The 15,470-nt window shown below is 41.3% G+C and overlaps 1 protein-coding gene and 1 non-coding gene across 3 annotated transcripts; both read right to left on the reverse strand.

The window, feature by feature from the left end:
• Positions 1-1,177: 1,177 nt before the first annotated feature.
• SLC25A3 (solute carrier family 25 member 3) lies at positions 1,178-10,840 on the reverse strand. Of its 2 annotated transcripts, XM_062492349.1 has the most exons (8): positions 10,779-10,840; positions 10,466-10,622; positions 5,748-5,869; positions 3,344-3,523; positions 3,043-3,224; positions 2,162-2,334; positions 1,619-1,729; positions 1,178-1,510 (listed from the first exon to the last, which is right to left on the reverse strand). In XM_062492349.1, the coding sequence occupies exons 2-8, from the start codon at positions 10,614-10,616 to the stop codon at positions 1,350-1,352; spliced, it is 1,080 nt and encodes a 359-aa protein (XP_062348333.1). In that variant the 5' UTR covers positions 10,617-10,622; positions 10,779-10,840; the 3' UTR covers positions 1,178-1,349. The 2 variants fall into 2 exon arrangements, with proteins under 2 accessions (XP_062348333.1, XP_062348334.1); XM_062492350.1 differs by lacking the exons at positions 10,466-10,622; positions 10,779-10,840 and adding an exon at positions 6,028-6,065.
• LOC134043883 (small nucleolar RNA SNORA53) lies at positions 2,628-2,867 on the reverse strand. The gene has a single exon (XR_009933198.1). It is a non-coding gene; the product is annotated as a small nucleolar RNA SNORA53 (small nucleolar RNA).
• Positions 10,841-15,470: the final 4,630 nt, after the last annotated feature.

Here is a 15,470-nt window from a genome sequence, read left to right on the forward strand (position 1 = left end):
CAATAGCAGGCACATCCTTGACTCCAGCAAGATGCAGCAGAGTCAGTACATTTATGATATTCCAATGGCACCTGCCCAATTTGTCCTTTTGGCTCTGAAGGAGCCAAGTAAAGAGGAAGAAGCAATATAACATAAGTGAGTGCCAAGCTAAGCTGAGTATAAACAGCTCACATGCTGTAAGGCAGCCTGTCTACAGTACTGCAAAAAAACCCACGCCAGCTCCAGCTCTACTTTGTGAGCAAAGTAGGACTGTATAGGGTGCAGTGATTACCAACTGTGGGTTGTTGAACAGGTGAAATGCAGAAGGCAGTACCGTTATCATTCACTACAACACTTGAGAAAAAAAAATAAAAAACAAATACCTTAACACTGCCTTAACTGTCTCCTCTTATGTGCTGAGGAGCATGTATTTCTTCACAACAAGGTCCAAAAATCCTGGTATGGTTCCTTGTGCTGCAAAAATACATGGTTCAACCATAATTCAGTATTAAACTAATTCAGAAAAAAATAACTGAAATAAAAATATAGCTGTAGCTAATTGTAGGGAAAAGCTGGCTAATTTTTCATACTCTAGAATAAAATACAAGCCATTTTTGTTTTCTTGTAAAGCTGAAGTATGCCAATAGTAGTCAAATATATCTGAAAATCTTTATTAACATCAGCTTTTCTCTACGTAAGAGGTAGCAACTACTGTTTAATTCCACAGGACAATCAGAAGGGCCAAGTTCTTTGGTGTGGTTCAAAGCCAACAGAAGCAGAAATTAGTCAAGTAAGCATAAGTTAAGTTGGGATGACCATCCCAAGGCAGAAACAGCTCTAATATGCATGAAGTTCCTTTTATCTCTGTGGGGAACACTGCTGTCATGACTAGGATGCCCAATCAGACTCCAGTCTCAGCCATTCATGAGTTCAGCTGTTCCACAGTAACAGCTTATTACAGGCAAATGATCACTGGGTTTAAAGTGCAAGGACAGGTTCTTGGCACTTCTCAGGAAACAGTGAAAGCCTAACTTTGTTTTGTAAGTGGAAGAGTAAAATTTCTCTAGTTTCTGAAGTGTGGAATGGGGCATTTTTAAAATATTTTTTTGGGGGGAGAAGGGGAAGCCAGGAGAGTCTTTGAGGTATTTGCTACTATGAAATGAAGCTTACATATGCAGTAGTAAACGGACACTAAGCGCTCTGTTTCTCATTTATTTCAGGCAATGACAGTGGTAGAATTTAAACCCTCATGTGAGATGAGGGCACAACCAATAATGACATTGTATAGAGTTTGTTTTCTACATAGTCAAATATATAAAAGTTTCATGAAACTCATCACTGGGACAGCCAGCAGTCAGTCAATGAGTTGTCTATTCAGCTAGACCAAGCTTCTTCTTCAGAGATTCTGGCATTTCAGGTGGAGGTGGGCGAGGAAGTCTGAAATAAACCTTGACAGAATCGTAGATGAACCACTGTAGTGCAGTCAGGGTACCAATCATAATGATACGAGCAAACAGACCTTTCCATACACCTGGAGAGCAAATCAAAGTGTGAGCAGCACAAAATGGAATGACAAAAAGAAATCCTCCCCAAAACACCAGAAACACTTGATCCAAAATACATGAAAGTAAGAATGTACCTTTGAATCCAAGCCTCATAAGGACCTGTGAAGCTGAGCTGCCCTTTTCTTTGTTCAACACAGACACCACAGAGTCAGCAGGATGGGAAACAATTGCACAGAACACACCAGCTGAAAGAATAATTTGACATTAGTTCTGTGGTGTTTTAGCTGTACCACTACTGTGTACACTAAGCACAACCAGCTGAAACTTCTGAACAGAAGAAAACAACCAGGAAAAAAACCTAAATCTTCGGACAAAAAAACTAAATCTTCCATCTAAAGACTCCCAAAACTGAACAAGATGCAAGTTTTCACTTAAATCAGCTGCAGGTTTTAAATCTGGCCATCAATATTGGTAACATATAGGAGTTGTTAAGAGTAGTGTCCTATTACAGACCCATGTTCCCCTAACAGACTGATTATAGTTACTTCCCCTGCACACTTTCAAGTTGCAAGTAAGATTTCCCATATTAGTGACATCTACTTAATACTCTAAAAAGCAACAGGTCTCTTGATTTGCAGTAATCCATTAATGAAGGGTAGGACTTAAAGATTCCTTACCAATATAGCCTGCAACAAATGTGACTACCAGCTGTTCTCCTTTTGTGCATTCACTTCTTGGCTTGGGAACAACGTACTTGTAGAGAGCTTCAACAGTACGTTCAAAGCAGGCAAATTTCATCATTGTGTATGGAATCTGTCTCATCCATAGTGGAGCAACACCTTTATAGAAACTTAATCAGAGAAAAGAACCTCAGTTTCATTTCCTTCAGTATTTAAAGTGCATTTCTAACCTGAAATAAATCAGTTTATTCACTGATACTATGCGACTTCCATACACTGACCCTGCAGTGCTGTCAATACCTACAGAAATTTGAGTTGTAGTAATTCCTGAGTGCTACCTTTATAAAGCAACACAAATTGAAATTTTCCCGATCCCCAGGCCGCAGAGCAGCTTCTTTAGTCGCTTTTCAGATTACAACACACAGCAGCAATGTAGTACTGATACTACCAGTGCAGTAAGGCTAATGTCTGCATACCAGCCAAGTCCTGATAGTGAGACATGACCTGTACATATACAGCCACTTCTATCAGAACAGAAAGCTAACATGCAGTTATGTTACTCTCACATGCCAATGACTCAAGCATCTTTGACTGTACAACCAGAAAGTTGCTGAATATCTCTGACTGGAACTGCTAGAAACTGAAGTTATCCAGCAGCACTCAGCACAAAGATACTCACAAAGATGGATCTAAGGAGCATGTGGAATTAACAGCCAGTTCAGCACAGATACCCTGAAGTATGTTAAAGTCTTATCTTGAAATACAAGGACCAAAAAAGCTTAGACAAGCTAAGGCCAGAATTAGTTAATGGCACAAGTTCTTCATTAAGAAAATGTACTGAATATCAACAACTGCAATTAAAATGAAGGGATGCTTACGCCCAGATGCCTTCTTCTGCAAACATTTTGGGTAAAGCCTGCCGTAGAGTGTTTGCATATCCAGGCTGTGTCTGAATACGAACTTTAGCAGCTTCCATTGGAGCCAGAGCAATGTCAGCAAAAAACTCTGCACTGGCAGATGCAGCTAAATACAGCGAAGTACGCCACAAATAGGCATTTTCCTGAAAGGAATTTAAACACGCATTTTTATTACTGAATCATGCTTTTGTGATTACTCCTTATCACTAATATGCTATTACGCTGCAGACATGCAGCTTTACATAAAACATCTAAGGCTTACCTCTCCCAGCATGTTGCCATACAGGATTTTGAAAACTTCATAGAAACCAAATTTACAAAGCCCTTGCATGGAATAGCCAATGAAGGTTGGAGCCCATCCCTTAGCCAAGCCACGAACACCATCTTCATTGATTGTCACTGAAAATCCATTGAAGATGCTCTTGTATTTTTGTGGATCCACCTAAACAGAATACAGTTAAGTGTTTAATATAACTTACTCTTTTCCTTCTCACACCCCCATCCAAAATTTTTCATTCTTCTATTCCTCAGACAGCTGGCTTCCTGTAGTTCTCTGCACAGATGATATACTCACCACAAAGTTACACTAATGTAACCATAATGGTTACTTGCTAGTCTCAAACCCTGACTTATTTTAACAGCCAGTATGTTCCTCAATACTCAGAAAGCACCAAATTGAATTTGGTTTCACTTTTATGCTCCAAATTAACAATGCAACTGTAACGAAGGATTTACTGAAATCACTGTTCTTACACCATCAGTGGCATACTGATTTATACTATGTATAAATCATTTATACTATGTATAAATCAGATTTTTTAAAAATTAAATGGGTCTTGTCAGCAGTCTCATCTACTTTTACACACTATGCCTATGTATACTCAAGCATTGCCAGAAACCTAATGATTCACCCGATTACTAATCAGAGAAGGTTGTTTTTCCTGTGTCATCTCTCTACACAGTCAACCTAAGGCAGATGGAGAAAAAGTGGACCAAAGAGTACTCAGAAACTTCTACATTTGTACTTGGCAATAAAGGCTACATACAAATTGTTTTCTGCTCGTAAAATTTTGAGTGAGATTTTATTAACTTATCAGAAATTTAACACAGACTGACTTGAATAATTTTGTTTCAGGTGAAAGGAAGTAATTTAGCAGAAACTTTTCAACATGTAATGAAGTCACACCCCACTGTTACTTTTCGTATTTGACATAATCTAACAGATCCTCAGAGGGTAAGAAGGAAGCTATCATGTGCCCATCAAAGCTTTCAGAAAGAGCTATGGGACATGCATGCCAACGTGTGATGACTGGTGTTTTGTCCTGCAGTCTAGGAACAACATGCTCGAGATCTAGTCCACCTAAATAGGTCAATTTTAAAATGAGATATAACTTTAGAAAACTGGATATTCAATCAGGCACTGTAAAATGAGAGTAGTATGTTCAATCATGCTTAGTTATTAGGTGTGTAACACGTGTCCAGGTTTCAGTTAAACCATGGCAAAGGTGACCTCTTCTTAAAAAGACATGAGAGGGCAGGCAACAGGTTTCTTCCTGGAGAACTTAGGATTAGAAACATGCTCTGTACTGGATCTGTGAAGAGATAAATGCTGAAAGGTTTTACACAATCATACCTGGAATCCACATGGAACCCCCCTCCTGAACCTTCCTCTAAGTACTGGAGAGGGAAGGGGAAGTATCACCACCCTTAGAAGTGGTAGCCCACACTGAGCATGTCTGATGAGTTACAGATTTCCTAGTTTGAAACCACAATTTCAGGTGCTTTTAAGAATGTGAAGAACTCTCTCTGGTAAATGTTGTTAAATAAAGGCCATTCAGAAGAACACATTTGTGAAGCAAGTGCATGCTCCCATGTGACAAGGGGGCCTGACTAATTCATAGCTCCCTTCTAATTTCAGGAGTTCTGTAATTACAAAGTGGACATTTTTATAATCAGTGTCAGCCTATGCAACAGGGAAATCATTAACTATTATATTTCCAGAAATTTACAAGGGTGCTTTAATTTGCTTAATTCTTGCAGATTTGCCTCAATAAATCCATTTGTATATTTTCATCCATGCCTATTTACAAAATTATTTTGAAGTGCCATAAGTGCAATGCAACGATACTCCTTTCAGTTTAATCAAAAACCACTTCAAGGAAAGCAGTTTGCAAGCATTGATGGCCCTCCTAATACCAAATCAAGTTTTAGCCACTCTGCTCAAAGTGGCATCATTAGAAAATATCCAACCCATAAGCCGTGCATTGATATCTACGGTGTTAATGGATCAAATTACACATGCATGTCACTCCAGGCTAAAAAACACAGATCCAAAAGATACTATTTCCTTAGTCCAAGAGCACTGGAATAGTGCTGGACAGCCAACCAAGCAGCAGAGTAACATTGTGGTAGATGTCCTTTAGCAAATAGAGTCAGTTACACATGCCTTAAATGCTGTCAAAAATAGTGTGTCCAGATTATCTGCAATACCTTTACTTCTCTTGCAAGTGGTATTTTGCTAGTTTTACACCTGTAGATTTGATAAAGTAGCATTCAAGTCTACTTGCTTCTCGTCACCTACAAAAGACTGCATCCCTACTGCCAAGTCTTAATATGCTGGCTAGATAGAAAGCAAAAGCTCAAGGGAAGTTTAAGTTTATACAAACCTGCATACGGCATTTCACTAAATCCAGAGGTACAACACCAGTGTGTGTCAGGCCACAACTGAGGACCCCACCAACGCCACAGAGAGCATAAAACTTGAGCGAGCCATATTCACAACTGTATTCTGCAGCAAAAAATAAAGACACACCATGCTTTTATATAAACTCCATGCACTGCTGGACAGTGATGTCCAGGGTATAGTTTATGCCTCCAGTTCATTAGTAATTAAATAAACCACACTAGACATGCTCCATTCATCACATACCAACATGCAGAACAAACCTGCATTCTGCATTTAACCAGGTCTAGAGGAACCAGTGCCGTATGTGTTGTTCCACAGCTAATAATCCCACCAAGGCCACAAAGCACAAAGAATCTGTTTGAGCCATAGGCACAGCTGTATTCTAGTTATTGGAAAAAATTACATATATAGGATTATCATAAATGGTAACAATGATCAGAAAAAAAAACAAAACAAAGTGCTATTTTCTCAAAACTACTAAGCTGAAATCATCTCCCATGCTGTATTATTTGAATATAGTGCTGTAATGGAAAATAATTCTTTTTCTTTAAATTAAAACATTTTGGACTGACAAGACTTGATTCTAAGCCTTCAAAAGTGATTATGTTCTTTTAAATAAGCAAATGAAGAAACTGTGAAGTTTTAGCTCACAGCACACTGAAACCATAGAAATTAATCCTGGCAGTTACTAGCAGAAACTATGACTCCAAGTTGCAACATCCAATAATTTCTTATATCCAAGAATTAAGGAAGAATAGTATTCCTCTAGTACTCAAAAGACAACACTTCTTTCATTAAATAGTCTATGACAGTTTAACTTCTGTACTTAAGTAGAGACTATAAAACTCCATAGTACTGGTGTTGGAAATATGATGATATATTTTAAGGTATTTATCAAATTTTTACATAGATTTTTCTTTTAAATTGTCTTTCAAATACAGACTCTCAAATGTATACAGCTTGTTTAGTGAAACTGCAGATTTCTATTGATCATCCCACTGAATGCTCATACACAAGGTTCATTAAAGAATCTTTCAGGTCACATTTAATCAAGAGATACTTCATATGCACTGCTCTATACAGTATATATATATGTGTGTATAAAACCATCCAATCCAAAGGTATTGGAGCTGGGAAAAAAGCATCCATTTTCTTCTTTCAATTTTGAAGAAACTACAGAGGCTATGAGCGAGTGCAAACATAAAGAACACTTGAGTTTACAAAGAACAGGACAAAATAAGCATGAAGTAGCAGCACAGCTCTGCTACTATGCTCAGTATTAAAAAAAAAGTAAAAGCAGAATTAATATACTGAATAACCATACAGAAAATAGTATGCAACGTAAAAAATAATATTATCCACAATAGAAAGACAAACTTTTGCTACATCTACTGGTGTCACTTAATAGAATAGATGTTAAAAGTGTTACAATTTCATAAAAACTACCTCCAAGAAACACTAATGAAAGCTAAAAGACAGCAAAAGCCTATCTTACGCAGAGCTTCTCTGCCATCTTTTTGGTTCTGACTTCATTTATGAAATCAACAGAAACTTACAATGATGTTCAACAGCACAACAGAACAGCAAACACTAACAGGCTTATCCAGCTCATAACTGTGCTAACGTAACTTTTAAAGGAACTCCTTCCCACAAATGTTCCAGGTTTTACATTATATTTTATATTTACATTTTTCATCTTACTCCTAAAAATTACCCAAACAATAAAAAATACTTTATTTAAAATGATATATATCAAATCACAGATGCCATAGTGAACCTAAGTTAAAAGCTAGAAATCAGTTATCAGAATAACTTATTTTTAATTGAAACACTGCTCAAGTCTGTAAATACGCTGGTCTGGGACTTACACATAGCTCCAAAATAGCTTGGCTATGCTAGCAGATTTGCAGACAGCAGAAACAGCCTGTTTACAGCTTTCCAGAATGGCTGGTTAAACACACACAGATCAGGCAGGTGTAATTAGAGAACAGACTCTAGGTCTGTTTGGGGCAGCTCTGTCTGGCTGTGTCTTTGGCCAACAGCACCACAGCCCTGTAAGCCACTACCAGGCTGCCCAGATCTCAGAACTGTTTGTTCACACTGCCCTTTTCAGAGTAATTTAGAAGTCACACTCCTCAAATGACAGGGACAGACTTTTATAGTAGCCACAGAAAAGTAGAATTTTATGTACGTGGTGTATTACAGTGTTATTCAGACTGACCTGTCAGCCTGGTGTTCAGGTACAGCAATTAAGAAAGCCAGAAACAATTAGACTTGAGCTCTTCAGATGTGCCTAGGTTTGTAGTGGTATGGTGGCATTAGGAAAATAAAGCCACAGATGATCCTGGACTTTCTATTTCAGAAGTAGAGTCAAATTTTCTAAAAACCATAACTTGAGAAGAGAATCAGCTGAACATGCAGCACAGTGGACAAGAAAGTCATTCTAACATTTCCAGGTACTGATTTAAGACAAACACCCTTCAGGTACACAAATACAAATATAAGGCATAAAAATATATCTACCCTGTTGAGACAGCTACATCATAACTATTTCGTATCTTTGGTTCCAATCTGCCATGTTAACAAGGACAAATTCCATGAGCCAGTCATAAAACACTAGGTCTCTGAGCTCCCTTGTGGTTGATGCCCTGAGCTGATCTCAGAAGGTCGTGTGGTTTGTACTGACTTTGTGTGACCTTGTGCAAGTTCAGATATCTTCTGCAATGTGTTACATTCTCAACACAAAAGCCAGAGAACCAACTGGTACATGAAAGAATGAACTCAGCAGAAAAGGTTATAAAGACTGAAAAACTTTGGCCACCTTTGGCCACAACTGCCAACAAATAGGATGAAGATTAAGCATAATGCTTTAAAGAAATAAGTGGACCTACTGAATATATTTAGCATACCAAAGAGCGATTTAGGGCTTTAGCTAGCTGGCAGCAGGATTACTACACTGAAAGCCACAAGTAATTTCTTAAAAACTTTGTAAAACCTAACCCGTCTCATGTATTATATGAATGTTCATGCAAGTCTACTAAAATACTTCAATAATCACAGTACTTCAGAAGAGGTAGCTTGCTGAAAGCAACACTTACTTTTTTTTAAGGTGAAACCAGAGAGACACTTAAGTTACTGACAGCTTAAAAGGAGAATTTTAACACCCACCTCTACTTCCTTCAGACGGACCTCAACAAGTTGGAGAGGCATGTAGAGAGGAACTGAATTCAGTTCAACAAAGGCAAATGTAGGGTCCTGTACCTGGGGAGGAATAGCCCCACATGGGAGGAATAGCACAGGCTGGGGGTCAACCTGCTGGGAAACAGCTCTGCAGAGAAGGAGCTGGGGGTCCTGCTGGACAGCAAAGCTGTCCATGAGCCAGCACTGTGTCCATGTGGCCAAGAAGACCACTCCAACAGGGGATCCTGCACTGCATTAGGAAGACCACTGCAAGTAGCTCCTGTTCCTTTACTCAGCCCTAGTGAGGCTACACTTGGAGTGCTGTGCCCAGTTCTGGGCCCCTCAGTACAAGACAGACATGGAGCTCCCAGAGCAGGTCCAGGGGAGGGCTACAAAGATTATGAGGAGACTAGAACACCTCATTTATGAAGAAACGCTGAAGGAGCTGGGTCTTTTCAGTCTCAAGAAAAGACAACAAAAAGGGGACCTCATCTGTGTCTGTAAGTATTGATGGGAGGGTCTCAAGAGAATGGATACAGGCTCTTCTCAGTAGTGCCAAGTAACAGGGCATGAGGCAACAGACAGAAACTAATGCACAGCAAGTTCTATCTGAATATAAGGAAGAACTTCTTTACTGTGGTGACCATGCACTGAAACAGGCTGCCCAAAAAGGCTTCCTCCCTGAAGATATTCATGAATCTGGACACAATCCTATGCAATCTGCTTTAGGATGACCCTACTTCAGCAAGGAAGTTGGACCTGTTGGATGATGACTCACTGTGGTTCTTTCCACCCTTACCTGTTCTATAGTATTACAAGTATCATCGAGGTCTGACCTTCAGCAGTCAACAGATTGACTGGGAAACACAGAAGGCATTTACACTTAACTCTTAAGTGCATCCCTGTGCTTTAAATAGCAACTCATCTGGTGTACACCCCATAACTAGTAAAAAAGAACTAATAAAGAACAGCAGCAAGCACCCCTAATGCACCCAGATATTCAGGTGCCCAGCTATGAATAAACCAGTGAAAAGCATAGAAGAAAAAGGATGGGACCGACAGTCTTTCGAATCCACAGATTCACTCGCTGCTCTTCTCCACCAATGAAGGAAGCACGGGCCTACAACCTCAGTGCCCGAAGCTGCAGGCCATGCAGAGCCACAAAAGCGCTCTCTGCTCCCCAAGACAGAATCTACAGGGGTCTCCGCGATTATTCTGCACTAGAACCTTGCCGTGTCCTTTCTCGGCAAACCCGGACCCCTCCCGCTCCTCAGCACACACCGCTGGGAGAGCGGAAGCACTGCCAGCGCCTCCCCCGCCCGTGCCCTTCCTCGTCCTCCAAGCGGGCGCGCAGGCCCAGCGCCGGCCCCTCCCGGCCCGGCCGAGCCCCGCTGAGCGCTAACATTCCCTGCGCCGCCCCGGCGGGCACAGGCCCGAGTGCCGGGGGCAGCGCGGGCACCTCCAGCCCCGCACGCCCGCGGGCCTCGCCTCCGCCGGGTCACTCCATCCCGCTCTCACCTTCGTCGGCGGACGCGGCCGCCAGGCTCCGCCGCGTGGCGGGGACCTCCGCGGGCTCGGCTGTGCGCTTTCTCACGCCGTCCTGCACCAGCTGGAAGTGCGGCGCGTAGAACGGGTTGTGCCGCGCGAGCGGCGCGATGGACGAGAACATGGCGACCTGAGGCGGGCGAGAAGAGCAGAGCGACGTAGGACCTGAAAACCCCGCCACGGCGCGGCCGCCGAGCCCCGGCCCCGCACCCGCGGAGGCGGTTCTGCCGCCCCGAGGGTGAGCCCGGTTCCCGGCGGGCGGGCGGCCTGCGCCGCCCCGACTCACCTCGCAAGATGGAGCCGCTGCGGCAGAGACTGAGCGCGGGCCCCGCGCCGTCACCTTGTCCTTCGCCGCGCCGGGGGCGGGGCCGCCGCGCAACGAGACGCGCCGCGATTGGCGGAGGCGCCGCGCCAGCCGCCGCGCACGCGCGCCCACCGCCCTTCCGCTCCGCGCCTGCGCGGGAGGGGCCGCACCGGCCCTCAGCGGCCGTGGCTGCCTGCGGCCCGCTGCTCGGCTCCGTGAGCGCAGCCTGCAGCGATAAACCCCGCGCCTCAGCTTCTGTTCCTTCCTTATCGCCTCCCGGCTCTCGGCGCTTGCCAACTGCGCCACGTGCCTCCCGCAGCCTTGCCCCGAGCAATGTCAAACCAGAAACGCGCCCGAACGCGAGTTCCGTGTGCTGGCCTTGACCCGTGCTCTGCAGCACTCACTGAATCATCAAGGTTGAACAGATGTTTTAGATAAAGTCCAACTCCTAGCACCGCACCCATTTTTGGCGATTAGTTTAAAGAAGTCATCGGTATCACCCCGGGTTCAACGTCTGGTAGTCAGATCTAGTAATACTTTTTAAGCGCTGTGTGGTAAAAACACAGGAGGGAACTCCCTCAACAGCAAGGTCACCCCTCTCCCCAGACTCCGGCCGTAGAACTCTTGTCAACCTAAGCAGGGTCAGAGCTAGCACCAAGCACTTTGTGCAGACTGCCCGGCCGAGTTCCTCCTTCGGAGGGTAAGCTTGCAGGGCATCATGACACGGCCTATGCTACAACAGCTGCAGCTGCTCACAGAATTGTTTCTTACTGGTTTGTTAAAAGCAGAATGTCATGTAACACAAAAGCTGTGCTTGGCCTTACCTACCTTTAACTGTACCTTTTCCAACACAGGGTGATTTCACTCGTTTTAGTGACTTACATAGTACAAGACTAGCACAGACAAGTTCAGCTCTCCAGTTACCAAAGAGAAGAGACAGTAACTCCACTTTTTCATCGTTTTGATCATATCCTTTCAATTGTAGTGCTCTACAACAGCATACACACAGAAGCCAGGAAAGTAAAGAGACATGTGCTGAACATCCCAGCTCTTACTTCTGGGCAAATGACAGCACAGCAGCAGTACCACACTGAAGAAGCACCCTAACTTTGGTCAGCTCAGGGGTTCCTATGAAACTACCAAAGAAGGCCCTTAGGTCCTGGCTCTACTCGCTCTATTTCACAACAAAGTTGACTGCCCAGGGAGACTGCATTCACACGGATAGAAGTGCCCAATAGCACTGTCACAGATACCAAGGTTGGTTAAGTGCCTCTTGAATAAACTACACTCCAGCTGCTCAAATATGAAAAAGAGAAACTTGTACTCTTCAAATATTTTAGTTTAGCAACCAGCTGAGAGCCCAAAGTGCTGTTGAATTCATTGCCAGTGGCAGCAGCAAAATCAACACAGAATTGCTCATTTTCCCATTACTTGTTCGGCTTTACTCACTTGCCTCTAAACAATTATTGGTAACAATGTTTTATTTAAAAGCCAAACACCCTTATTTTCGGTTAGATGGTAACCTCTAAACATCATAGAGATTTGGGCTCTTATCTTGAAACTGCATATAAATTATTACAATTCTTACAGGCTTTCCCAATTTTTAACATATAGAAAACCTCTGTTCCTTCCAATTGTACAGGATGAGCGAATGACTATTTATGGACATCTAATGGCAATTTCTGTGCTCAACTATATAGATACCTATGAGTTAGTCTGTAGAACTTTTCCAGAACAAACTGTGAGTTTGTTTTTTGCTTTAAGTGACAATTAACATCTAAGAGCTGTACTATTAACAAGAACTACTAAAGAGCAGTCTAACATAGCCCCATGAAAATGCAGGGATAATATATATTCTTCCTGAATACGTATAATTTTACAAAAAAAACCAAAAAAAAACCAAAACCAAACAAACCTACCACTTTTCCCAGATGTGAAGGAATAAAACAGCAATAGCCTGTAATTCAAACCATCTACATTAATTTAATTAATTTCTGCAGGTAGTAATAGGTGAAGACTTGAAAGATGTTACCTTGCAGTGTCAACCTCTGTCCAGTACATAGTAAAAAGAGCTGTTGTAAATTAAATCCATCTTTTTAATCAGTAATGCTAAGTATTATGAGGTTAGGAAAATTTCAGTTTGCAATTCAAAAGTGTTCCTAATTTTGTCTATCCTTCTGTTGTAACACCACCACACATCCTCTCCATTTCCATTTCCCACCCCAACTTCATCTCAGACTGCATACTATCAAGAAAATGCAGGCTAGTTCCTGTCCTACAGTAACTTTTCACAGTTCTAACACTTTGGTGAAGACTGCAAGCAAAATCAAAGCTCTTATGATCGTGTTTCCCAGGTGATCTTGTTTTCAAAAATATATGAGATACTGAAACAACCATCCACACCCTTGATAACCAGGTTAGCAGAGCAGCATCTGCTTGGGTTGTAAACTTATATTTCACATACACTTTCCTTGTTTCAACACTAGAACTGCTAGACCATGGTTCTAGAGTCTGTAATGGATCAAGTTTTACAGCCCAAGAGAAACCTTAATTTGCAGCATCTCCTTCACATCCAAAGCTTCCAATGTTGAACAACTGCAGCCACATGTCCTCAACACAGAAAGTAGTGAAATCACTATTTTTATCAGCTGCTGCTATGGATAACCCTTGTCTAAAAATATTTCTTTAATTTTTGTTTTAAATTCTCCTTACACATTACATGGTTTATCTCTATTAAACATCAACATTTTTTCCCTAAAGAACAAACAGATAAGATAGTGCAGTTACTATGTTTTTACCACAGACTACCAATGCTAACAAAGAACTTCAATGTGAGGTGGAACAAAAACTTGTGGGATTTTGTTTTTACGTATCAGCATATACACAGTACTTACAGGTATCTATGCCACCTTAGGACTGCTTTACAAGTTCAGTTAGCTTGGTGACCCTGTGCTGACTGAAATATGAATGTAACTATCCACTGTAGCAACTCGGTGTGGCAAAGCAGCCTGCTAAAATTCCCACAGGAAAAAGAAAAGCAAGTCAAAGGACAGTTTTAGACAAAGATAGACAGACTTACCAAACACACAATAAAAGCAATATTAACAGACAACAAAGGGTATGCTGAAACACCTACCTTTGCAAACACAAAATTTAAAGGTACACATCACAACACACCCCTGTATCTATTCCACCCAATATATTAACTAAGCCATATCAAAGTAAGCCAAATGTACCATACACAAGATAATGCCACACAGTTTTACCAGCTTCATTTGCAATTATGTAAGTTTTACTCCTGAGTCTTGTTTGGGACCTGTATTATTTAAAGTCATTCTTTTTGTACTCAACTTTTCTGATTTGACTCTGCATAAACTAATTAACATATATTTTTAAGATATCTTGTCCGCAAAACTAGCAGGGAAGATAAAAGAGTTTTGTTAGTTATGCCACAGGAAACAGAACAAAACAGAGACCAAGCCTAGGAGGGATCCAAAATTATTCTGTAGGACAATGCTGAGCATTCTGTTAGCAAGTAAACTTGAAGTTCTTTCATGCTGTTTCTTATGCAAATACAAATCAAGCTCTTAAAACACACAGAGAATTTAAATTTATGATCCTTCTTGAAAATTTATTCTTAGAAACTACTGAACCTCTCAACTTGGAGTAGATGCTCTAAGATTAATCTCAAGATTGAAAGTGAAATCCTCTAGTGATCCACAGCCTGATACCAGGCTTCCAAGTCTGGAGGCATGTTGAAAGACTAGCACAGAATTTAAAGGGGAAAATACAAGCTGTATGTTAGCTCCAATTCAGACAGGAAATCAAGACCTTCCAGGTTTTCAGCACAGCATTCTGAGCAGTATGACCAATCATGAGAACAAAACTCACCAAACCCAAAATAATGCTGTCATGCCCATTAACTTCCACAGGCCTTTTCCAGGCTTGTTGTAACACTTGCCCTAAAAGGGACTTCTTAACAAATACTTACTACATCAGAACACCACTCCTTTTTGCAAATGGATACCAGTCCATAAAATTCCTCCATTTTGTCATTGGTTCTGAGAGTTCAAGCTGTCTCTGTCTAAAAAAATCAAGATGAACTTATAAAACAAAAGAACATGCAAAACAAAGAAAAAAAAAGGAATATCAGTGCCTATTGCTTCAGGACTTTGGTACAAAGTGTAATATATACTTCAGCTTAACTTACACAGCAGCAAGTAGAAGGCTCACAGCACTACTATGTGTGTTACTCTTAGAATACCATGAAAAATTCCTCTTTGGGGCCAAGAGAAAGATCCTAGTCTCAGGGCTACTTCAGACCCTGAAATGTCTGAAATATAAAAAGCCCATTCCTTTCTTGAAGATGCATTGCCTTCCAACTACAACTGAACTAACTAGATGTGGGTTACTTTGAGGACTTTTCTAGAAAGCTCTTTACCATCTGTGAGGTAAACACTTAAGTTGAGAGCATTCTCCAAAACAGTGCAAAAATGAAAGAATGATGACATTTAACTGCAACAAAATTCAGTTTGCAGCTTGTTTTGATTGTGGCTTGTTTTTTTTTTTTTCTTTGATGATGCTAATAGTATCCTTGGAAGAGGTCAACTGAATGTATTTAATGTAACTAGAAAGAAAAGATGCATTTCACATTCAAACGCAGCAAAGTGAAAA

Source organism: Cinclus cinclus, chromosome 4 (genome assembly GCF_963662255.1).
Source record: "Cinclus cinclus chromosome 4, bCinCin1.1, whole genome shotgun sequence".
In the NCBI taxonomy this organism is placed as follows: domain Eukaryota; kingdom Metazoa; phylum Chordata; class Aves; order Passeriformes; family Cinclidae; genus Cinclus; species Cinclus cinclus.